Source organism: Crocodylus siamensis, chromosome 4 (assembly GCF_052110815.1).
Source record: "Crocodylus siamensis isolate JL-2025a chromosome 4, ASM5211081v1, whole genome shotgun sequence".
Lineage (NCBI taxonomy): Eukaryota > Metazoa > Chordata > Crocodylia > Crocodylidae > Crocodylus > Crocodylus siamensis.
Genome location: NC_143398.1, coordinates 133,238,454 through 133,264,139, shown reverse-complemented (window position 1 = coordinate 133,264,139; position 25,686 = coordinate 133,238,454). Strand labels below are relative to the sequence as shown.

The window sequence follows — 25,686 nt, the reverse complement described above, 5'->3', positions numbered from 1 at the left end:
TGTTGGTTGTGGTGTTGGTCTAAGGACAGAGGCAGACAAGGTTCTTTGGGTAAATGTGATATCTTTTATTAGACCAACTACATAGTTGGAAAAATTGTTCTTGGCAAGCTCTCAGGCACAAATACCCTTCTTCAGGCAGAGGGGGAGTCTGGTGTATTTGTGCCTGAAAGCTTGCCAAGAACAATTTTTCCAACGATGTAGTTTACCCAAAGAACCTTGTCTGTCTTTGTTTAGTTTTGATTTTTATGGAGAAGGGGATCCATTTGTTGGGGTGTTTGATCATGTCAGGAGGGATGGACAAGTTCTTGATTCACCTAATCTCACAAGCAAATTTATCCCACGGAACTCACATTAATGCAGTTACACCTGCTTTTGTGTTTGCGGAGTTGGTGTTAATCCACATACCATTTTTCAGCTGGGTATATTCATTGATTTTTTTTTCCCCCAAATTGCACAAACATTTTTGAGGGGGGACAGCAGGAAATATGTCATTATTACTGTACTAGGGACAAAATCTCTTCTGGACAGTTTAACAAATAAAAGCAGCACAGCTTCATTGTTCTAATTTCTTTTATTAATATTGTTTTTCAATCAATGAAAAAGAGCATCCACCTCTTTAAAAATAAGTACCATCTGTCTGATAAATAAATAAGCAGGTAATGATAAGTAGGAAACAACATTCCTTTATCCCTGTAGCAGGGTTAAGCAGCCAAGACAGAAAATTCACAAGTGACTCAGTTAAGGAGAAAGGGGGGAATCCACTCTGAAGTTTTACTTTATTGTTCTTGTATCCAGAAAAAGCAAAAAACAGCAACAAAACATATATATATGGGCAAATTCCTTTAATAGAAATTCAATTCTTAAACCTTAAATGAAGACAAAACAATTAATCCAGAATAACAGTGCCAGCACTGGCTTCTAGACAAATCCATTCTCTGCTAGGTGAGAACTCCAGACTCTGTACAGTTCTGAATATAACTTGGTGCACCAGCACATAATTATTTCTGAGTTTAAGTTGCTCCCTTGATTCTACCAACCCCGTCAGGATTTATTTTGATGGTAAGATTGGCAATGCTCTTCTTTTTTTTTTTAAATCTCATCATTTGGCTATTTATGCCATGAACTATTCTAACCAGGAGATCTTACAACACCTTCAGCTTTTCTGAGAAATATTAATTTTTAGATAGCTATTTATGCCATGAACTATTCCAGTCAAATCTTATACCTTCAGCTCTCCTGAGAAATATGATTTTTCATTTCCACCTAGAAGAAATTGTACAATCTTTGCATTCTCCTATGCCTGAGGAAGGGTGAGAGTGCCCAAAAGCTTGCAAATAAGTATATATTTTTAAATATCTAGCTGGTCTAAAAAAAGATATCATCTCTACCACGAGTTCTGATTCCATGAGGCATAAAGGCTGCTAAAAGACATGGGTCACCTTATTGTGGTTATGAACTTTATCATAATGTATTTGCAATATAATAATCTGTATTGTGTTATGATTAAATTAATAAATATGAATACAAAAAAAACAAACAATTTCACAGCTATAGAATTATTTTCCTGGAAAAGCGATCAAATGTTTTTTGGCACAATTCGGTCTGTCCCATTACCATTTTGATCCTGTAGGGATTAACATATGTTTCATGTCTCAATAATTCCATTAACGATAATAAACTCCAAACAAACAGTGTATAAAGTTAAGCAGGTATATATGTTTTCATAGAAGTGGAGTCATGTTCTGTAACATCATTAGTTGACCTCAGACAAATTATACAATTAGCTTGACTGAACTTCACACATTTTATTTCAAAGAGTAGTGTGTTTTTTCAAGGTGACAACACAACTTTTACTTGGGCAAAATATTTATTTTCTTATAGATTAGACCCAACATTAATTTCTGGTAAGAGTAAAGATTTTGATTGTGCAAACACATTTTCTATGAATAAATAGATCATTTATTTTAAATATACATGGTTTCATAGTTTCATAGTTTCTAGGGTCGGAAGGGACCTGAGCAGATCATCTAGTCTGACCCCCTGCCATGGCAGGAAAGAATACTGGGGTCAAATGACCCCAGCAAGATGTTCATCTAACCTCCTCTTAAACACCCCCAGGGTAGAAGCCTGCACCACTTCTCTTGGAAGCTGGTTCCAGACCCTAGCCGCCCTGACTGTGAAGTAGCGCCTCCTGATATCTAACCTAAACCTACCCTCTGCCACCTTGTGACCATTATTCCTGGTCACTCCTGGCGGTGCTCGGGGGAACAGTGACTCCCCCAATGCCTGCTGGTCCCCCCTGACTAGTTTATAACAGGCCACAAGATCCCCCCTCAGCCTTCTCTTGTGGAGGCTGAACAGGTTCAGGTCCCATAGCCTTTCTTCATAGGGCCTGCCCTGCTGCCCCCTGATCATATGAGTGGCCCTCCTCTGGACCCTCTCCATGTTGTCCACTTCCTTCTTGAAGTATGGCGCCCAGAACTGGACGCAGTACTCCAGCTGCGGTCTGACCAGTGCCGCATAGAGGGGGAGTATCACCTCCTTGGATCTGCTTGAGATGCACCTGTGGATGCATGACAAGGTACAGTTGGCCTTCCTGACTGCATCCCCACACTGCTGGCCCATGTTCATCTTCACATCAATGATGACTCCAAGATCCTTTTCTGCCTCTGTACTGAGGAGAAGGGAGTTCCCCAACCTGTAGGTATGCTGCTGGTTATTCCTCCCCAGGTGCAGCACCTTGCACTTGTCGGTGTTGAATCCCATCCTATTCTCATCCGCCCACCCCTGTAACCTGTCTAGGTCCAATTGCAGCCTATTCCTCCCTTCTAGCATGCCCACATCCCCCCACATCTTAGTGTCATCAGCAAATTTGAACAGGGTGCTTTTTACCCCCTCGTCCAAGTCACTGATGAAGATGTTGAACAGTGCGGGACCAAGGACTGAGCCCTGTGGAACCCCGCTGCCCACATCCCTTCAGGTCGAAAATGACCCATCCACCACCACTCTCTGGGTGCGGCCCTCCAGCCAGTTGGTGACCCATTTGACTGTGTGGGTGTCAACACCACAGTCCCCCAGTTTCTTAATGAGAATGGGGTGAGAGACAGTGTCGAAGGCCTTCCGAAAGTCCAGGAAGACTATGTCCATTGCTACCTCTGCATCATCCATTTATATTGTGACTTACTTTCTTCTTTCCTCCCAAAAGGCTATTCTGTTCTCCTTTTTAAATATTTTTTGAATAGTCAAGGTTTTTATCTGCTATTTACCAGCATATGTATGAATAATATGAGGCCTTTGTGCCTGAAAAAGGGGGGAAAAAAATCAACATTTGGATCTTTGTAACACTTAAAATATGGTTAATCCATTTTTTAATTTAAACCAATATATTAGGTGTGCAAATTATTTTAGTTTTGTATTTTTCACCTAGATGGGAGACAACAACATTTCTCCTAAGCCTGCGTCAGCTATGAGCTATGATAGTTTTTGGAAGTACATACAAATTTTGCATGTCAATATTAGAATATACATTTGTGACACTTCATTACTGAGACCTAAACAATATCAAAGGAGTCAATTGATTATTTTACATAGTTTTTATTCTACCTTTTTCTCCATGAGAAGCTTGAAAATAATCAATGGAACTGAATGAGAATATGTGGGTTGCTGCCTTATAAATGTAGCAGGAAATTATGTAGGGTGGGTTATGGAAACTACTAGGCAGAAACTTATCTTTACGGCTACTAGTGCATGTCAGCCAAACAGAAGCATCCAACAATTATTAAATTGGCTTAGTAAGTATGATTTTTCAGTAGATTATTAAATCAAAGTTATTTTTTGTTTGCTTTTGGCATTGAGGGCCCTTTAGGGCACACTCAGGCCACCTATCTAAAGATTTTTTTCACAACCACAAAGACTAGGTACTCATTTTGTTAAAGCTGCAGTTTCCATTTTCATGCAACACCAGGAACTGTAACTTTAAGAGAAACATCGAACATTGAGCATCACAAGTAAATCTCATGTTTTGGCAACTTGTTACTGTTTCCCTTATTCTAACAAAGTTCCTTGTTCAGTTTTAAAAGGAAGTAGCTCTTTCCATGTTTCTTTACTGTTACTTTATATCAAGTGGATTTAAGTGTTTCATCTATAGAGTTTACCAGCCCAGCATGGGGTAGTTTATATTGTAGTCACCAATGCTGCAATGTCTCCATCCAAGGCTCTTGAACTGTACTTCAGACACTGGTGAAGTAAGTAGTATAATATTGCAGATGTGGAAATTGGAGCACAGAAAAAATGACTTGTTTTCAGAGTATGTCTATATGGCACCGTGTAATGTGCAGGAATAGCTCAGTTATCTCTAAACCAAGTAGCTTGAGTACTGGAAGTAGTATAGTTGTATTAATGCAGCACTTCTCAGAGTAGTCTCTTTTCTAGGGAATGCTTTTGCATTTAGTATTAAAGAGTCAATAATGAACAATAAGCAGGCACAAACTGGAATCCAGCTAGGTCTTCCCCTCCAAAAAGAGTGGGCTACCTCTGTCATTAGGTTTCTAGAGCCATGCTTTCCTCTCAGCCCCAGGCATGTGCACACTTACAGCTTCCACTGGAAGGTGGAAAGGATGCCCCTTCACCCATCTAGCTGAGGGCAGCTGTTCTTTTTAGACTCAACGAATCAAACCTGGTGGCAGAGGTAATATGTGATATTAGACCAACTTGGTATTTGCAAAAAAAACCAAACCAGTCTTTATTTGCAAGCTTTTTGGCACAGGCCCCTTCATCAGGCACAGGAGATTGCAAAGTTTGTAAAAGTTCTCGTTGGGTAGAAATTAAAACTTGCATTATGTAGGAGAATGGAAGGTTTGGCAAAGTCTCCTGTTTGGAACAGTTCATTTTGTGCAGATTAGGATCAGAGAAAAGTTGGAAAAGTCTTTTTATCTCCAAGTTGCTTGGTGATAAGTGATTCTCAGCCTTTTTTAAACTCAAGGCACTTTCCATGACCTTGCAGGACCTTTTAGACGCAAGGCCTTGAGTCTCTCCAGGGATGCTTTGCGTTTGGAAAAGGTTGAGAACCACTGCAGGCTGCTGCAGGAGGTGGAGACGTGTGCGGAGAGCCGAGACTGCGGACTCCCCAGGGATTAACTCCGCAACAAGTGGATGTGGCCGCATTTCACTGAGCCCTTCTCAGTTGTCGAGGAGAAGGCCCCTGGCCCGAGGCTCCGCGTCTGCTGTCTGTCCGTCCCTGAGGCAAACAGCTGCGGACCCGCCTAGCAAAGCAGCGAGGGCCCTGCCCTGCAGCCCACCCTCGGCGCAGGGGTTTCCCGGGGAATCCGCGGGGCCGGGCACCCGGCTCGGGGCTCGGTCAGGCGCGCGGCTTTTCCGGAACAACCTCAGCTCGGGTTGGGAAGGAAGTGAAAGGCGTCAGGTGAGTCTGAAATACGTTTTTTAAAAAAATCCTCGCTTGGCTTTGGCTGGGGCTGACTCATGCTTCTTGAGCTGGGAAGGGCGGGACTAGTCCTAACTCACTCCCTTTCCTTTGGGATCAGCTGCGGGAGCGCACTCAAGCCCGGTGGCGGGGCCGGAGCCCCTCGCATTGCAGTGGCGGCGGCTCCTCGCGCCTGGAGCTGGGGACTGCGAGGTGGGTCGGCGCGGGGCGGCCGCAGGGGGCGGGTTGCAGCCCGGCTCCCGGATCTCGCCCCCCCGGGCGGCTGCTCCCCTGGCCCGTTCCCTCTGCCTGAGGCCGAGGGCTCCTTGACTCTCTCTTGCCCGCCTCGAGGAGGCTTGCCCCCCAGCCCTGGCCTCCTGAGGGGTCCTGCATGTGAGGCGCCCTCCCTTTCCCTCTGCTCCTTCTGGAGTTGTTTTCCCCTCGGGCATCTACATAAGATGCTTAATACCCACTAACACTGCACATTAGTGGGCACAAATTGGACTAATATTGTACTCCCCGGCACAGTAGTACATATTAGGGTACTGTGCAGTAAGTGTCACTAAAAAAACATGTGCCCGCACTACTGCACAGTAACTAGCTACTGCACAGTGAACTAAATGTGCAGTAGGTACTGGAAGAGGTATTATCTTTTATGAGACCAACTAGATATTTGCAAACAAATTATTTTATTTATTCATAAGCTTTCAGGCTAAGGTGGCCATCATAGAGGACATTCCAGTTTTCTACTATTCTGACCTCTATTGATTCAAAACCCAACGCCTTTATGTCCTCTGCTTTTCTCTTCAAAACAAGAATAGAGGACATACAGTAGGCTTCCAGTTTCGTATCAATAGAGGACAACCAGATTGTCCTCTATGATGGCCACTCTATTTCAGGTGCACACACCCTTCATCAGGCATAGGGGAAGTGATGAAGGATGAGCATGCCTGAAAGCTTGCAAATAAATAAAAATATTTTTTTCTGGTTGGTCTAATTAAAGATATCACTTCTTCCACGAGTTTTGATTCCTTTTGCGTCTAGATCAACAGGGCTACAACCTGGATACCAGTAACTGCTGTGCGTTAATGAACGTGTAGATGAGCCCACTGTCTGCTCAGGCTGAACGTGGCTAGAAGCCTCACGCTGGAACCATGAAGCCCACGTCTTGCGCCTCTTCTGGTGCCTGGGGAGGAGGGCAGAGAGGTGGTCCTAGTGGCCTTAGTGGATTCCCTGTTCCAGGCAGGCTTGCAAAATCATTGCTACCTTTTAAGGTGGTGCTTGAGACAGGCACAGATTAAATGCCTTGAGATCTGTGGCTGTTGAGCCCCCGAGGAGGAGGCAGCACAGATAAGGGTACTGTACATGCCTGCCTGGCTGGTGGACTCTTTGGAGCTTAGCCTTAGAATCATAGAAAATGAGGGTTGGAAGGGCCCTCAGGAGGTCACATCTCAAAGCAGGACTATCCCCACTTAGATCATCCCAGCCAAAGCTTTGTCAAGCCAGGCCCTACAAATCTCCAAGGATAGAAATTCCACCACCTCTTGGTAACCTGTTCCAGTGCTTCACTACCCTCTTAGTAAGGTTTTTTTTTTGTTCCCTCTGGTAAGTTTTGATGGTATCTTTGGGGTTTTTGTGGCTGCCCACCTGTTCTATGATGTGGGGAAGAGACTAACTCACTTCACAAAGTGGGTTGCGTAGTAGATTTTACTTCCGGTTGACTTACCAGAGTGATTCTTTGCTGAGGTGCCATGGATCCTTTTAGGGAAACTATGTAATATTAGCATGGTTAGGTGCACATGCACCTATACAGGATGTGCTACGTAAACCCAGGATGCTTTTTATTCATCTAGGAATCCCGAGCGTCAAACACATTCTGACCTGTTGTGGTGTTTTTGTCTTTTTTTGCAACAGAAGAATCACTCAATTGGTTTTTTAGAATTAAAAAATGGGCTGCTGCTAAATTCAGAGAAGTTATGGATGGGGTGCCTTGAGAGAGGTGCCTCTGAAAAGATTGAGAATCACTGACCTACCAGAGTTAGGCTAAAGAGTGAGGTCAAGAGCAGCTCTGGGTCCCACTAGTAATCCCTCAATCACTTATTTCCAGTGCAGATTCCCTTTGACATTTTTCTGGGGTTCTGGGCATCTTTAAGCAGGAGTAAGGAAGGTCATTCCAATATTGAATCCCAGCTGTGATCCCTGAGTGACATTGAATTAGTTCTTTAGGCTAGGTACAGACATTCAAAAAGCTCAAGGAGGAATCAATAAAAGTTATGCTGTTTCCTGTAAATCAGTTTAAGTAGTTTATCGGAGTGAACAAACACACATTCACATTTAGTTGGGGGGAAGGCAAATCTCAGACCAGGTTCCATCATTTTAAAACCAGTCTGTGTGCACTGAACTTCTGTTCTGTTATGGGTATAGACTGGTTTCCAATTACTTTTACCAGTAAAAGTGTAATACATCTGTACATGGCCTTAGTGTCTTTGTGCCTTACTTCACCTTAGAAAAAAAGGGATACTATTTCCCTGCTTTATGAGGCAGAGGTATTGTAAAGGTAAATGCATTTTGGATTATAAAGCATACAAAAAACTAGAACTCTTGATTTCAAGATGATACCTTTTATAAGACATTCAGAGTCTACCATGGAGACAGCCATGTAAGTGCCTCATAAACACAGCTATATTTTCATATGCTGTATCCACCACTCCTTAATTTGAGAAATGTAACTTTTTTTTTTAAATAGGACAATTCTAAAGCATCTTGCATGACGGTTGTTGAGAAGTAAATCACTTTGCATCTAATATGTAACATTTGTTCCATTACCTTTTCAAATTAAACATTAAAAAAAAGGCCCTAACATTTGCTCCTTGTCCTGACAAGATCTTGAAATGTGTTTAAAACTTAATTTTGATTAATGGAAGCCTAATTCCTTTAAAACAGTATGCAGTACTAAATATCTTTACTATTCTTCTAGAGATGGTGACAGTTATGCAGTCTTCGTAAAATGAGATTATTTTGAAGTTAAACAACAAGAAGTTTATTGTTTCTGGCAAAAGAAGAATAAATCCAACTCAAGTGAAAATGTTTTTCAGTTTAAATTTGTGTCATCTCTGCACGTTAATAATGCTGTGTGCTATGATACCTGAGCCATCCCTGTGTCAAAATTGCTCGTTGGAGAAGATGGAAAATGTCATAGTTGATGTGACGGCATCTCTCAAAAAAGGCATCAAGGGAATAGAGCCAGTATATACTTTAACATCAGCAGCTTGTATTAATGCTTGCTGCATAGGAAAAAACATATCAGGTAAGCTGTTCTCCCTTGATCATTCTTCTTGCCTATCAGTGCTTATGATGACAGGCAGGGATAGGATGAGCTAGAGTCAGCTTTCAAGGAGGGAAAGTGTAAGTTTACCCTGCTTTTCATACCAAGACTGTTGCAACTTGTGATTGTTGGGTATGTTTTGCTTAACTTACTCATCTGTTAAATTAGAACTTAATGTACTTAAGTCTGTGTTTATGGATGTACATATTTATTGTGCATACTTTAAGCACATTTGGTGGTTTTAAACACTGATGCTTCACCTCCCAGATACAGAAGTCATAAACTTGTTTGTTCAGTAGGCTAAATAAAAATCAAGTGGCAGACTTATGCTCTGTTTAGAGTGACCAAAAATTAGAATGCCTACCTTCATTTATGGATGTTGCTTTCCATCAGTAGTTTAGAAACAAGGTTGGTTACAGACACTTAAAAAAACCGGCAAAAATAAACTCACGCTTTACCAGAAAAAGCAGTGCGCTAGTTCAACCTGACTCCACATCATCTGTATAGATCGAATGCTTCAGCAGGGCTTTTTGGTGCTTTTATCTAAAGCTGATTCAATTAGCTAGTAGATAAAAGTGCCAAAAAAGCCCTCCTAAGGCACATGAACTAAAAAAATGTTGGGCAAACTGGGTCCAACAAATGCAATGCCTCTTCTGGGCATGTGCTGGGCTTGGCGCACAAGCAGTGTAAAGTAAAGCGCTGTTTTTTGTTGGGTTTTTTTTAATGTCTGTAAGCAGCCCAAATGAAACAGCAGCAGCAGATGGCAGTGGTAGTTTTCAAGATGAATCAGAAAACAGGAGTAAACCAGAAGGTTCTTTAGGTAATGAGGGGAAAGGTGGAGATGGAGAAGTTTTTCTTTCTCTAGTTGATCAAAAGTTACAAGCCTTTGAAATTTATCAGATGTGTGTGAGGCAAAGCCTAATATGAAAAATGCTGCCCTGAAGTCTAATCTGCAAATAGCATTTTGGTTTGAATTTCAGCAGTTACATTAGGAATAGGTAATGGATTGGGCTCATTGCATTATTTTTCCTAACTCACTTGTACAGGACAGAGTAGGTGCCCATAATTTTTTTTTTTTTTCATAGAATCATAGGATTGTGAGGAGCCTAAAGGGTTGTCTGGTCCGGTCTGCTACGTGAATGCAGAAATGATATTCCTAAATTATGCCTATCAAATGCTTATCCAGCCTCCTCTTGTAGAATCTCCTTCACTGGAGGTTTTCAACTTCCCTGGGCAGTCTGTTCCATTACATCACTATCCTAACAGTAAAGAAGTTTCTATACATCAGTTCCTTTTCCTTTCACACTCACCGTAAAGATTTTAGATAAGCAAAGTAGCTTTTATTGTCATAAAAATGGACATATTTTAAAAAGTCCTCTTTTTTGCTAACTGAATTTATGCTGTTTTGCAGGTGACAAGAAATGTAACTTGATGATTTTTGATGCTAGAAGAATAGGCATGTATCCAAACTGCTACCTCTTCTACTGTCCTAGTAGGGAAGCTTGTCCAATGAAACCAGCTGAAGGATTTGTGAGCTACAGGATAATTAGAGGTAAATAACTGTAAAAGCATCTCATCACTGATCTGTACTTCACATATTTTGTACATACAGGTGTGTATGATAACTGATCAAGGAACTAGGTTGTGAAAAATCAATAACTGAAAAAATTCATATGAAAACCAAAAATTTTAATTTGGGAATACTACTCATAGGATGTGAAGAATGGGGCTATAAAGCAGCCAGACTTTTTCATGGGCCAACTGGATATAACTCCTATGGTGCAGTGCAGTTACCCTTCTTTAGCAGATTTAAAACTTTTAAGCAAATGAGAGAGGTTTAAAAAAAACTTGCAACATGACAATCGGAGAACTAATAAATACAAATGCATTTTTTAAATTATATTATGTATTCCATCTTCCATATGTACACTTTTTATTTAGACTATAAGCTCTTTAGGCCAGGGATGTATTCCTAAATAATAGACTAAGAAGAATGCTCCTTGCAACTTGACGTTCTCCCTATTCGTAGGAAATTTCCTTTGTGTATATAGAATACTGCTCAGTGCAGTAGAAGTTGAATCCTCTTGTAGCTCTTCTATGTTCAAAGGGCTCATATCATAGCGATGAGTGCCATACATGAAGAAAGCACTGGCCAAATATTAGTTAAAACTCATAATGACAGTCAGTAAGCAGTAGGAGTTTTCTTATTTTTCAGGTTGGAAAACTGAAGAAAAGGTATAAAGTGACTTCCTTGAGGCCACGGTACACACTAGAAACAATGGGAATCTCTGATTGTCTATAATATGCTGTGCACCCTGGTGCTTAAGTATTGGTTATACTAAGACTGGCTATTCAGATGTAGCAAACTGGCCAAAATAAATTTGCACCAGAACTGACTCTTCAAAAAACAAATTGGAAATGAGACTGCCTTCTTGTAGAAGTTTATATATTCAGCATGGTTAAACTTGCAGAGAGTACCTTTTTCAGTATCTTGGAGTGAATGTCTTCAGAGAGGGAATTTTGTTGTTGTCTAGGAAAATTGCCCACCTTGACTCTATCAACATCAGTGTAATATAGGGAATGGGATAGGAATAAGATACCATGTGAGAAGGGTGGGGATCTAAGGCTTCATTTGCCACTGTAAAAGTCAACAATTGTCAAAGTACTGATTTCTCAACTCTTTCGCCTCCCCCCACCCAGGAGTATGTGGAAGCTACAAAGAGAAAAAGGAATGTGTTTCTTTGCTCAAGCTTTGGTCCTGCCAAAGATGCAACTACTGAGTTATTCTTGTTGGATGTGGCATCCATTTTAGATTGTGCAGTTACTGACTTCTCTGTGTATTAAATGGTAGAAATTTGCATGTTAGCTTGTTTTCCTTATGTTTTCCTGTCACTGCTGATAACTGTCTCCGAAAAGTTTGTCAAAAGGCCAAGCCACCTGGTCTCTGACAAACTGTTCAAGTCAATTTCCTTTTTCAAACAGGAATCTCTCTAGGAGAGCTAAAAAGACTCTTCATTGGTTAAAAAGATTAAAATATTGGGGCCAACTTGTTGCAAAGCTAGACAAATCGTACTGAACCACAGAAACTTTTGTTTCCAGTGCCTCTGGAAACAAAATGTCTCCTAGATCTAGCTCAAAAAAGTGGTTGCTTTTCAAACACTTCAGGCATGTCCTCACAAGCATGCATGTGTGTTTCCCAGGGTACAACTAGTAGTGGCACAGATACGTAGAATGCCCCTGTATGTGCACATGGTATGCAACCAATTGCCCCAAGTAGGGGAGGTTGGGGCCAACACCTGGGCTGGCCCTAGTGGCCTTACCTAGGTTCCTGGCAGCCTCCTGAGGCTGTAGCAATGGCAATCCGGGCACGCAGAGCCTGGCTGGCAACCGGAGTATGGTTCTGGCTGGCTAGGCTCCGGTTTTGCACAGCGCACACAGCAGCGTTTTTTTACTGTGTGCTTTTTTTTTTAAACCGTTGGATTGTCCAGTATCTAGTTTTGTCACTGAGCTGCAAATATGCAACGTGGTAAACCAATTCATGTGCGCTCTGTGCATGTTGCAGTGCCTCAAAAGCCTTTGGGTTGCCACAAATACTGCTGGATTCCTAGTAAAAATGCTTGTAGAATCCTATGAGTCATTTCTTTGAATAGCAGAAACTGGTGATGGGGGGAGAGTTTATCAGGCCATTTGAGAGGATTTTGCAGGTCTACTCTTAAATACTGTTTTTGTTTTAATTTTAAAGATAGAGAATAATAAAGCACATACCAATTTTCCTCAGGACCAGTATTATCTACTGTAATGCCACAAGGATACCTGGCATTTCACAATCATGTAAGACCAAGTCCTTGCTCTGAAAATCTTTGTATCTACAAAATAAATTATCAAAACATTTTTATCTCCTAAAAATGTAGAGACCTGTTAACCTAGACTTGACTTCATGTTAGGCATGTGAAAACCATGTGCTTCCTCTTAGGCATTTTTAACAGTGCAAAGTGTATGGATATTTAGCTCTTTATGTAGTGTCTTGTGCCAGTAAAACTTGCAGACCTCCTTCAAAATGTTTTATTACTATCCTCATTCTCAAAAAGAGGAACAGTGAGATGGAGAGGTTTAACGACTTGCCCAAGGTTAACCAATTGGCTACTGGCAGAACTGGCTGCAGAACTAGGTTCCCCAAGTCCTATCTGCTGACATGTTTCTTCCATATTGCCTTCATTGAAGAAGGTGGAAATATTCATGTAGGATGATAAGAAACCCTTCTGTGTTCTTCCCTGCTGTCTTCTGCTCCCTTCACAACATAAGTCCTGCACAAATCCTCCTCAGTTTTTCTGGCTGTTGTTTGAAAGTAGTGAATTGGCAGTGCCCTGATAGCCTGTAAACTGCACAGCCAGATTTACTCAAATGCAACATCTTACACTAGTCTGTTGGCTTGTCTAAAAGCCTGGTCTTAGCCAGAGGGATTTTGCTCCTCAGCCTTTTGTCCAGCAGCGAGAAAGGAGTGGTGGCTTAGATGACCACATTTGCTGTCTCTTGGTCAATTCGTTGTTTGTTAGGCAGCACACTAAAAATCAGAGAAATGGGATGTTGCTGCTTAATTAGTTGGTATGTCACTTGTTAGCCTTAAAATATTAATCTCAGTTGACAAGATTTTTATGTATTAATAATCATGCTAGTAAAATACATCAGTGGTATTAATAATTATGAGACTGTATGAATAGTATGCATAGAAATCACTTTCTGTAAACCAAATATAATTTACAGATATGTAATAATTTGCTTTGGGAGTGCATTGTGTTGCACAGTCTGGAAGAAAATGCCTGTTGTAACAAGTTGGTATGGAAGAATCAGGTAGATTCATATCTATCTGCAAGGACAAAGACCTCTCTCATTCTGATTCTTGTTTAAATGAGGCCTTTTCAGTTTGTTTTAGGACACAGTTGTTTTTTCTCTTTGCTGCTCAACATGCCCTTTCCAACTTGGAAAATAGCAGTTAAAGTAGATGTTTCTGTTCCTTGTATTTCAAATATTTATTTCTTTATGACCCACAGAGACCATGAGGCTATGGAAGTAGCTGTTGTTTTATGAATAGCACAGCCTTTAAAATAAAACTTTAAATGTGTCCGTATGTGTATCAATTTTTAAGGTAGACAAAAGGAATCTAAATTGGTTCTAAATTCTCCATGTGCTCAGTTGGTATCCGTCTGCAAGAGAACAGACAGGAAAAGACCTCCGTTTGATGATAAGGGAGTGGTACACCAGCTTGAGTTTGTATCCTGAGCTACGTTGGTGGTGAATGAGTCAGGTGACTGCCTAGTTCTGAGTTTGTTAGTTTTGCTGACAAGTGCAGAGATTCTGTGAATCAAAATCATGGTGGGGGAGGGGTGAAGGGGGTGGAAGGAGAAATGTGAACTTCATGCATAGTTTTTTTAAATCTTATTTTTTGTTCAAATTGGGGTCACTTATGATCATTGGTAACCCTGGGGATCAATTTGTTTGTCTCTTTATCTGTGTTGAGGTTAATTAAGGTTATCTGGATGACATTCTCCACACATTTCCACATTTTAATGGCTTTTGTCAAATGGAATCTTTGTGGCATTTTCATTGCTGCTGTAGCTCTCTTTCAGAAAACAATTTTTCTTGAGAGGTTTTTTGGTTGATGTGCTAGAATATTTCACCATTAATTCTAGGTTATAAGAGTCTTGGGCATGTGTATAGATTTTGGTTTATGGGCTTTTAGATGTGTATGGGTGGTATTTGCTTGGGAGCTCAAGTATATTTTTATCCTGTTTAACCTAGAAGTGAGGTAAGGGCGAGGCACCATGCCCTCTATAAATCCAGATCCCTGTTGGCTGATGAGAATACACAAACTCTACCAGTCATTTAATCCTTCCAAGAACTATTACTCAGCTGATTGTTAGGGTTTTTTCCCTGTCGGGTCTATATAATATCTTAACATAATGAAATAGTTGGCAGGAAAGTGAATGTCACTTTTTGTCATGCAGCATGTCTGTCTGTCTCTTGCTACCAAATTTTAGTCAGTAATTCCAATATTGTGGCTATACATTCTGCTGCTTAAATCCTTATTCAGTTGAACTTGAAGGGCAAATGTTGTTTTTTTTAATGGTGAACCTCACTGTTTGCTTCCAAGAATCTGTTCCACTTTCTGTTATAATGTTTCCCATTGGTACCTTTTGTCACTTGAGAGAAATGCAGACTTACATAACAACCATTTGTTAGGTAGGGATTGGTTAGGCATACTGGAGAGGGATGTAGTAAACTAATATAAACAATACTGGTTGCCAGACTAGTAATCCCTGTATGTCACACTTGTTATCTGTTCTTTCAATTCTTCCTATCTGCTGAAGGGGAAGATATTTTGTCTCTTGGTTACAAGTTATTAGGAGGCTTTACGTTGATTTGTGTTTCTGTGAAGCTCTCCTGCTGGCTGGGAGATAGGAACATCCTCCTAGTCTGCTCATTGGTACATGGTTGGTCTGAGGATACACGACACTGTATCTGATAGACTCACTGACAAGCACCATCACAGCAGACTGCACCTAGGTTTTGTGTTTTACCATGTCACAGAAGAATAAAAGCCTTCCACCAGTGTTGCCACTAATTCCATGCATTAGTACAACATGGTCTTGCAGGATATTGAAGTCCTTGATTTCTTGTAGTACCAATCTAACATAACAATGCTTTTGAATTTGTTCCATATAAACAAGCTATTGAAATAGCAAGCCAGACTGATTTAGGCAGGTAATTCCGTGAGAGATGTAAATCGGATAGCATGGGGGGGAAATGGGATTTAGTTTGTTTTTTAAAAAAGCAGAATTCCTGCTTCCTTTAGCAGAGAACAAGGCCTAAATTCTCCACCCTGTGTAAACAGAAGCCTCAAAGTTGCCTCTAAGTCAAGTTCACTTGCATGGTAAAAGCTAAGACAGTATACCAAGACTTGGTAATTTCTGCTCCTTAATTGGCAAAGGCTAGGAATGACTTAAAGGTGGTTGGCCTCGCACTGCCTTTTAACCTATGAATAATAATTTAAACATTCACATGAAGTAGGCAAAACACTCCTGTAGCAAAGAGTGATGAATGCACACAATTGAATGCTTACTCAAGATAGGAAGCTGTTAAGAACGGGGTCCAGTGCCTTTAGGTTTCTTAAAGGCATATTGATTTGTGATGTGACAACTGTAAGTGAACGTACTTATTGCTAAACATTCTGAAAAAGTGATCCTAGGCCAGGGGCGGGCAATTATTTTGGAGGGAGGGCTGCTTACTGAGTTTTGGCAAGCTATCGAGGGTCACATGGGTAGCCCTGCCACTTCACATGTGCCCCACCCCCTGGTCACCATCTTGGGACTGGAAGTCCCACCCCAACCTCTGACCTTTGCCCCTGGAAGTACTCCTTTGGGGAAGGGGGTTTGCCATCTTGGCGGGGAGAGGGGGAAACAAATTGCATACTAAAAATCAAACACCCATAATAATATATTTTAATTTAATATAAAAAATATTTTTGACCTGGTTTCTGGTGTATATGCAGAAGTGATTGCACCTGGGGGTTTCTGGGGATGGGTGTGTGTGTGGGTATGGATATGGGTATGGGAGCCATGTAGTACAGAGCGGCTAGACAGGAAACTGGGGAAAGTGGCAGGGGAGTGAAAGCAAGCAGGACCAAAGTGGGGTGGTAGGAGTGTGGGGCATGGGCTGGCAGGGGTCTGTGGAGCCAAGCTGGACTGCACCAGCAGGGAGAGCGGGGAGCTGACCCAGCTCCGCAGAGCCCCTGCCAGCCAGGACCCCACGCTCCTGCTCCCCTGCTCTGGGCCCTGCCAGCAGTTGCCCTGGGACACCAGCATGGGCCCTTCACTCCCACTTGGCTGCTGCTGGCTCCCGCGTGCCCGCGCACTCCCAGTGCCCCAGCCCTGTGGTACCTGTGTGTCCCACACTCACTGGTGGGGAAACAAGCTGGTGCTCAACGCGGGGGAAAAGCAGCTCTGCCTCCCCATGCTCGGCACCCTGTGCAGCAGCCACTCACAGCCTATGTGGGGCTATCCTGCCTCTCTGCCGCATCACTGCCACCCCACGGAGCAGTGGTAGCAACATAGAACAGGCACGGGCAGCTATGCACAGGCTTGGAGTGGCTGTACCATGGGGTGCTGGCCACAGGAAAGGGGAGCAGCCGCTTTTCCCCCATGCTGAGCACCAGCTCGTTCTCCACTGCTGCCGCTAGCTTGAGCCCTGCGCCAGCTCTGGACTTGCCCATCATGGCTGAGCTGTGGCAGCAGCAGCTTGGTAGAAGCTGCTGCTCAGCATGGAGGAAAGCAGCCACCTTGCTTGCTGTTATCAGGCAGTGTTTCCTGCAGCTGCCCACCTGGAGCCCATGCTGCACTAGATTGTGGTGCAGTTGTTTCACCGCCACCTCTTGGCTGCCCAGTGGCTGCTCCACATGGCCACTGCTGCTGTGCTGGGCAGCCCAGAGGCAGTGGCGAAGCTGCTGCACCACAGCCTAGTGCGGCACGGGCTCCAGGTGGGTGGCCGCACCAAAGGCTACCCAGCAGGGGGGAAGCACTTTCCTCCACGCTGAGCAGCAGCAGCAGCTTCTCCGGAACGAGCTAGTGCTTGGTGCAGGGCAAAAGGGGCCACTCCCCCTTCCTGTGGCTGGCACTCCGTGCTGCAGCCTCTTTGAGCTTGCATGGAGCTACATGTGCCTGCTTTCTGTTGCCACCACTACCCCGTGGGGTGGCAGTGATGCAGTGGAGAGGCAGGACAGCCCCATGCAGGCTGCAAGCAGCTGGAGCAGGAAATGCCAGGTATGGGAAGGGGGGGCCCACTTTTCTCCCATGCTGAGCACCAGCTCATTCCCTGCAGGCAAACGGGGGGGTCGGGGCTACGCACTGCTCCCTGCCTGTACTGTGGGGCTAGGGTAGGGGCACTGGGAGTGAGCAGGTGTGTGGGAGCCAGCAGCAGCCAGGTGGGAGTGTGGGTGGGGCCCAGAACATGGTGGCAGGAGTGCAGGGTGCCAACCAGCAGGGGCTTTATGGAGCTCCCCCGTCTCGCTGCTGGTGCAGCCCAGCCCAGTTGCACAGACCCCTGCCAGCCTGTGCCCCGCATTCCTACCACCCTGCTCTGGGCCCCACTGCCACCCCTGGCCCCATGACACCAGCGCAGGCCCCAGACTGCCACTCACTTCCACTCTCCCTGGCTCCAGCACCACTTTTCGGCCTGCCCACTGGCTCCCAGCTGCATGACCCGACCATGGGGCACAGCAAGGGCCAGCCCCGCCCTGAGGACTGGGGTAATCCCTGTGGTCCGCCCCCCTTCTTACCTGAATTTTCCACACTGGCGCAGTCGCGAGCAATCCCACTGGGCCTGCAGGCCGTATTTTGCCTACTGCTGTCTCAGGCAGATGCAAAATCTTGATGCTGTGGGCAGATTCCTTGCTGTGATTTTAGGGCAGGTCTATTTTTACAGGATACTTTATTCGATACTTTACTAGGGAGGTAGCAACTGATTGCAAAAGTGGATTGGAAAAATTAATATCTATTTTTCTTTCTGTTTTTAGATTCACAGATTCTGAAAAAAAATCCTTTCACAAATAAGAACTTGCACTTTGCACGTGATGACTCAAATGGAGAAAAGCTTGTGAAGACACAAAATGCTCCTCAAATTCAGGCAATACTCCTGAATTCAACTGTCTCTCTGCAGCAATATATCACTTCCCGGATGTCTGAATCCATGGACCATGTAGCAGAACATTTAGATAATACTGAATTGCACGCACAGTTTCCTCAAGGCCAGGGGAAGAAAGTTCCTAAGAACTCAGATTCTTTTCTAAGTGAAAAAATGAATGACGTGTTGTCTTCTATCAATGCTACTACTGCCCATGCTGAACTTGGCACCCCCACTTCCACTACCCAAGCTGCACCCAGCACTACCACCACTACCAGTACTACTGCCCCTACTGAACCTACTACCACTAGTACCACTGCCACTACCTGTTCCCAACCTAGTACCACCTTTACCAGTGCTACAGCTACTGCTTTTGGTAAAATTGACCACATGATCAAAAATCCTCAAACTACTATAGTGTCTGCACAGCTAGGGACATCTACTACCAAAATGGAGCCAAAGACTGCCTCTGTTGCTGCCATTAGCATCTCCAGTCTCTTTTCTTTTTCAGGTGTTGCTTTACCCAGTAAGAAATCCACAGATTTTTTGCAAAACACACACCAAACTAAGGGGGAACTTACTTTAGAAGGCTATTTGTCAGATGATGTTTCTCAAAGCAGTGCTGTCTCTCATTTTGGTGAAAAAAGTAGCCTCATCACAGCTTTATTTTTTGGGTTGATGTTCTTGTTATTAGCTGTTACACTAATAGGCAGAAGAATGTCTGAATCTTTTTGGAGAAGGCGCTATACCAGGCTAGACTACTTGATCAATGGAATGTATGCTGACGTATGATTGCTTAAAAGACTGAAATAATAAATCAGTAGAAAGTGTAGCCTTCTGTAGCAGCTGAAGATAATGAGTTTTTGATGCCTAGTATTGAGGTTCTGGGGAAGGTGTTTTCTTTTTGCTGTAAGAGGGGCATGGAATTACTGTTCTGAGGTTTTGCGGGGTTTTTTGGTCTCCCAGGAAAAAAACCTTACTTAATTGTACTATGGTGAAATGTTGTTTATTTTTGTTTTATGTTATTTTATCAATTAATAAAATCCAAGTTAGGCAGAGAAGACCTCACATTTCAGAGAGAGGACATTTCAGGAGATTAATGTAATGTTCCATGCAACCAGGTTAGATAGTAAACAAAAAAAAAAAGCTTATTCTGAGCACAGAGGCAGCACAGTGTATTGAATATAGTTTGCTACAGAGTTATCTGGGTGCAAATACTACTGTAATTGAATACTATTTACTATGCTACCTCTTGCCTTAAAAAGGATCTCTAAGTTCAAATTAATTCCTGTTCAAAACACCACAGTGAAAGAGTGAGGTTTACCATATATATAATATCTGCCATAAAGTCAAGGAAAAGAAAGTTAAACCATGTAATGATATGTGTCTTCAATTCCTCAACACGCATACAGCTGGCTATTGCCACAATTGTTGTAAGCCATGTGCCAAGTTTGTAAGCTACAATCTTGTTTTTGCCTTTCCTTTGGGGATGTCAGTCTCTGCTCTCTAGTGACTTTTGTACGTGTCACAGAGACAGCCTTTGTCCTACTAAACCCGTAGCAAAGTGTCTTCCTTACAAAACCGCTACCTATTGACTTGACATATTCATGTCAAGGAATTTTTTCCCCGAATCCATCTCATTCCTAAATTGCTATGACTCAACACAGGAAAAGAGCATGCACAGGGTTCTGATTGCAAGACAATGGGGTTGCCACCACCAGAGCAGAGAATGGGAGGTTGCTTAAGACTTCCAGGTAAATAAGAACATTTAAAGGAAAACTGTGACTACATGACATTCACTGAGTTCAGAGATTCTTCCTGCAATCAATAGATGAATGAACATGTGTCTTTTGATTGTTGTTATGGCCCAAGAGGAAGATTGTAAAACATTACAATTCGTTATGAACCACTGAACAACCATTAAGTCTAGATACTGTGTTGCTGACTGAACACCCAGGTTCTTAAGTAGTGACTTGACAGACACATAATAACAAACATCTCAGCAGAGAGACAAGCACTCATCTTAAGGAGAAATATATATTTTTTTATTCTAAATAGGATGTGACTTATCCACAAGGTGTTTTGTGGTTGGGTATTTGTGCTGGTTATTCTTCTTTGGGGGGAAGGAGGGGAGGGAATATAGATTAAGCCACAAGTAGAGATGTGAAAGGTTAAATGATTGATCACTTAACTGATAAGCCCAGTGGTAAGGAGTTATTTTACAGGTTATTATTTTGCATGGGCCTTGACACAGTCCTGCTGGGAAGGGGGAAGGGAAGCCATGTGATGCCCTAGCAGGAACCAGAAGGTGGCAGGGCAGGGAGGGGGTGGGGTGTGGGGGTTATAGTACCCATAGCCTATGAGGTTAAAGGAGAAAACAGTAGGCAGCCTAATGACAATTAAGCAATTAGGTGCTTGCAGGTGTTCCCTCCTTCCCAGCAAAGGGCTTCACCTGAGCTGTGCACCTCCTCCTCCTTAAGGGCTCTGGGAGTGGCTCCCAGCAGCAGCTGTGTTATCAGTTAACCGTTTAACTGATATAATCAGAAGAAGTTAAATGGATAATTTGTCTAAATGTTATTTACGTTCCTAGCCAGAAGGGTACAAAAATAGTCTCAGGATAAATATCTTAAAGGCCCCATTCTTAATTCTAATAACGGCTGTATGCAAGAAATTTTATTGTTCAAAGGTAAAGACAATTCCATTGTGTACCGTAGGCAAAACAGAGTTGTTGAAATGCTTCTCAAAGTGAACCTTATTGCATTAATGACCAACTCCTCCCCAGTTTTATGCCTTAATGTGTTTTGATTATAATAATATTACTTAAGACCTTGAATTGCTAGAAATGAAAGAGAATGGCAGGAAATAACTAATAAATTGGGAATAGATTGTGCATTTGGCTGTTCCTTTCTCTACAGTCAATTTATTTGTTTCCTCTGTTTATATGGGTTTTAGCAAGGAACATGGGAATAACTTTTTCAGGTAATGGGTTTGTACAATTACAAATAAACAGGAATATATTGGAAACTAAATGACTTCTTGTTTCTTAAGTGACTAAACTTGAAGTTGACTGTGTCTGTTGCAAAAGTTCACATTTGTGTGAAGTCTTCAGTATAATCTGTGCCAGTTGAGCTGCTTAATATATATTTAAATTAATAATAGTCCTAAAAACTTCATGTGAGTTACTGTAGTAATGAGACTCTTGGGGGAAGGATTGTGTTAATTGCTTTAGTATCCTGCATCCTCCAGGGTAGTATTTAGTTAATTTAGGTAAGTATGAAGTCAGAACACTAAACCTAAGCCATACAGCAAACAGATTGCTGGCATGCTAACAATAGAAGTATGGCAGTAAGTTGTACACATCCAGTGACCAGATCAGCTATGTGTAAAGGAGTTGAAATTTAACTTCTGCTCTGAGAGGAACAAATTATTTTAAAAACTCTTAGTTGCTGGACTGAAGATATTTTATATGCACCTACTAAAAAAAGTATCTCCTCTTTCATTCTCTTTATTCTAAATAGAAAATTGCTGTTAGGAAACTTGATGGATTATTCTACTTCTGTTGGTGAATTTTGAAGCTACACTTGAACACTAGAGGGCAACAGCAGCTTATGAAACAATCAATGAGCTAAAGACACCCAATTTATAAGTGCTTCAAATGCTTGGATTTTTTTTACTTTCCGGTCTCTGTCTAACCTTACTGAGATGAATCTTGGCAAAAAAGCTTTTCACCAAAGGAAGTTTCCTGGTCTGTAAATGTATGCACGCACCTTTAAACATTGAATATACAAAGCAATTGCTAATCAGTTTAAGATTGGAGCTATTTGGCAGCAGACTAGCCAGTAAACAAATCCTTTGCCAAATATTACCTTGTCAAATACAAACTTAAGTATTGTGCTAGCATTTTCAGTTAGTGCCTAAAGGATGAACGAGAATTGGTTTAAACAGTTTTTAGGTTCCTATTGCTTATAATATTAATTTTATGGGCTTAAACCTCATTTGTGTGCTTGTGTGTAATTTGTAATAAGAAAGAGTAAATAGGCAAGACAGCAGCCATAAAATTCCAGTATGTTTTATATTGTGCCTTTCAGTATTATTTATCTAATGTTTTGGGGCCCACTTTTCTTTTTATGCTGCATGCTCTAAAACAGCAGAAGTGCACCCAACTTTTTAGTGATGTTGACTAGCAACAGCAAATTAGTTGAAAAAAAGCAAGGGAATAAACAGATCAGTTTGCAATAGTGGTGAGAAAATAGGCTGCTTTGTTTTACATTAGGGTTTTTTAATATAGGAAAATAAAAATTAGAATAATATTTTGAATGAACCACTATGATGTGATAAACTGTGCATTTTGGGACTCTTAGCATAACTCAAATTATGTTTTGGCATAAGACCAAAAATTGATTGACATTAATCACCTGAGGGCAGTAATTGCCATAGCTGCCTAGAGTACTTCATTATATTATTTCATGCGTTCCAAGAAAACATGACGGACACACAGATGGTGTATGGTACCATGCAAAAAGTAGTAAAAAAAAAGCTGTCCTCCAGAACTTTTGATCCATGTAGGAAGAGGGAGAAGACACTACTCCACACCTCAAACTGCTGCAAATTTAATTTTATATATTTTCCCAAATTAAAAATTCAAGTGTTCCCAGTCCGTGAAAGATCATGTACTAAGCATGAAGCAGTGACTTCAGGAACCTTTCTGAGCTAAAAGTAAATATGGAATGATAGGGGAAGATAATTAGAAAGGTCCTTTTTCGTTCACATTGTAACTAAAATACCTCATAATTTTGAGGTATTTTGAGGTGAGAAAAAATGACTAGATAGTCTTTCTAACCTGGCTGAAAAGCCTTTTGAGATGGGCGTAGATGGATATGTGTTGCTAGAACATTAAGGTTGTAAGCATCAGACATCAGTGATGCTGAAGAATTTTTCTGTCTGACCTGTTAGTAATGGCATTGTCAAGGTATTGCCCCACTCCTCCTGCCCTTGATGCGCCTCTGGAAGCATGGAGTGCAATCCCCTGTACCACCACAGTGCTGCCAGATCAGTGGATGTTTTTTGGTTTCTCTTCCTTTCCTAAGAGTAATCTTTATCATCTCCCATCTGGTAGCCAGCTTCTCTGGAAAAACCAACGACCACTTCCCAAAAGTGCTCTGCTCTTTTCTTCCTTTTACTCTCCTATGTTTATGCAAGTTTACCATCGTCTGGCTTCCTGTTGTGACCCAAGTTTTTCCTTTTTCTCAACCCTTGTAGTCTGCCTGAACTTTTTATTTTTAAACTTTTCCTCTTCAATCTTTAGGGAGTCATTTTTCTATAAAAAATCTCCTTGCTCACCCTTGAAGACTTTTATTCTCTTGCAGTTACTTTTAAGGATATTATGATGCATATGACAGATGTAGTTCCTGCCATTCTTCACAATGCTCAATGCTGTCTGTTCTTCATTTATAATCTGGACTAAATATACTTTTTCAGAATTCTTACAACTATAATAAATCACTGCCTTCTGTGAAACAGAATACTGTTCATTTAGTAAGAAAATTTAAGGATAGCACCTTAAAAACCACTAGGTCTGCTTCTTCACTCCTGTGGAACATCTTTTAATTCAGTGGCCTTGATCCATATGTGTATGTGTGTAAATTAAATAACGAGGCCCACAGTCCTAAGAGTACGTGGCATAACTCACTTATAGCCACTTTTTTTTTGTTTTAATAAAGAATTGACAAATGGATACTTAACTGCCAATGGAAAAAAGTCCTTGAATACTTACTGCATCATCTCTATGCTGGGTACTTCATTGAATGAAATGAGCCAGAAAGTACAATCTGTGTTCAGCACAAATTGTGAATGAGACTGGATAAATGTTTTTCACATCTGTGAGCATTCTATTTTTGTATCTAGTCCCACTAAAGACAAGAGGTTCTTGTGTTAAATTTAAACATTTATGAAGTCTAGGGTTAGAATAAAGGCTAGGTAGTCTGTCTAACATGGCTGAAAGGTCTTTTTTGAGTCTGGAATAGAGAAATGTGTTGCTAGGGACACTAGGGTGTTTAGAGTTGTTCCCAATTTTAGTTTATCTTTACAGAAGCTAATGAATAATTTTTAACAATTTAGAAAATAGTTTATTTAACATTGATGAGAAAGTGGAAGATGCTGTCTGCATGCAGAGATGGTTTCTGCTGCTAAGAACAATTCAGAATGGCCCCCAACTTCCCTAGCTGGAACTGCTAAGATGTTCAAAAGGAAAAGGAAAAAGTATTGTCCTTTCTTGGTACCTATTGCAACTTCTGTATGTTGAATGACTTTGAATGATACTGTCCAGACTTGTACAGTACATGATGATTCTCCAATGCTTCTCAGTGCTTCTTTAATGCTCACTAGGTGCAGAAGTCACTTTGGCATTAGAAGAATTCACAGAAGAAATGTTGACTGAATGGCATTGTGGAAGATGTTTAGTATTGATTTTTAAGTTACTTTTTTTTCTTGGTAGCTCTTAATGAAAGTTCTTGGTAACTCCCTGTATTTGACTCCCTTGGACTCTAAAGAAATTATCTTCTTGCATCCCAAGTAGTTATGGATACTAAAACGCTTTAATTTCACTGTCCAGGTGTTGATCTGTCTTTGTGTATGAAACTCCCGTTATTGTCTGTTGGAGGTCCACGTACAAATAGTTCATAGGCTTAAGTCAAGTATTTCCACTTAATGCCTCATAATTTTCCAAAACAATTGCCCTCTGAGTCTACATGACAATGTTCAACCAAGAGTAAAATGTATTAAAGGTTCAGAAGACAATCTGTTCAACTGTTCCTGATTTATCCAACTATGACAGTGCTTTTCTTGCTTTTGTTTCAATGTATGAGATGATAACTCAGTGCCTATTTTTGGAAAAATTCCAGGTTTGATGCACAGTCATCATCAAGGACTCTGTTTTGGGAAGGTCAGAAGTAATTGGTTGTGAAGTATGCTTATAAACAAATGATAATAGCTCACATGGCATTCACAATCTGATGCTTGCTACTAAACTTAACAATATACATGTGTGACTTTCCTACATACAAGAATAGAGAATCCCATATTAATATAAGTAATTTTTAAGTTTATTTTATATAGGGTTGATAATATCCTTTAAGAATGAGGCAGTCTGAAAAGTGACCTATTGAATAAATTGGATGATACATTATGCATCTGTGGCAAAATAAGCTTCTCCAGACATGTTCTTCCTTGGGGGCTGTAATAGTAGTTTCAGATCTATGATCTTAACTCTTTG

General features: G+C 41.5%; 1 protein-coding gene across 2 annotated transcripts; it reads left to right on the top strand.

Annotated features, from left to right (window-relative positions):
- Positions 1 to 5,073: 5,073 nt before the first annotated feature.
- On the top strand, positions 5,074 to 21,445 carry MANSC1 (MANSC domain containing 1). 2 transcript variants are annotated; one of them, XM_090043833.1, is made up of 4 exons: positions 5,074 to 5,419; positions 8,399 to 8,726; positions 10,156 to 10,296; positions 18,310 to 21,445. In XM_090043833.1, exons 2-4 carry the CDS (start codon positions 8,504 to 8,506, stop codon positions 19,206 to 19,208), a joined length of 1,263 nt encoding a protein of 420 aa, XP_089899959.1. In that variant the 5' UTR covers positions 5,074 to 5,419; positions 8,399 to 8,503; the 3' UTR covers positions 19,209 to 21,445. The 2 variants fall into 2 exon arrangements, with proteins under 2 accessions (XP_089899959.1, XP_089899958.1); XM_090043832.1 differs by lacking the exon at positions 5,074 to 5,419 and adding an exon at positions 5,518 to 5,632 and having other exon boundaries at positions 8,397 to 8,726.
- Positions 21,446 to 25,686: the final 4,241 nt, after the last annotated feature.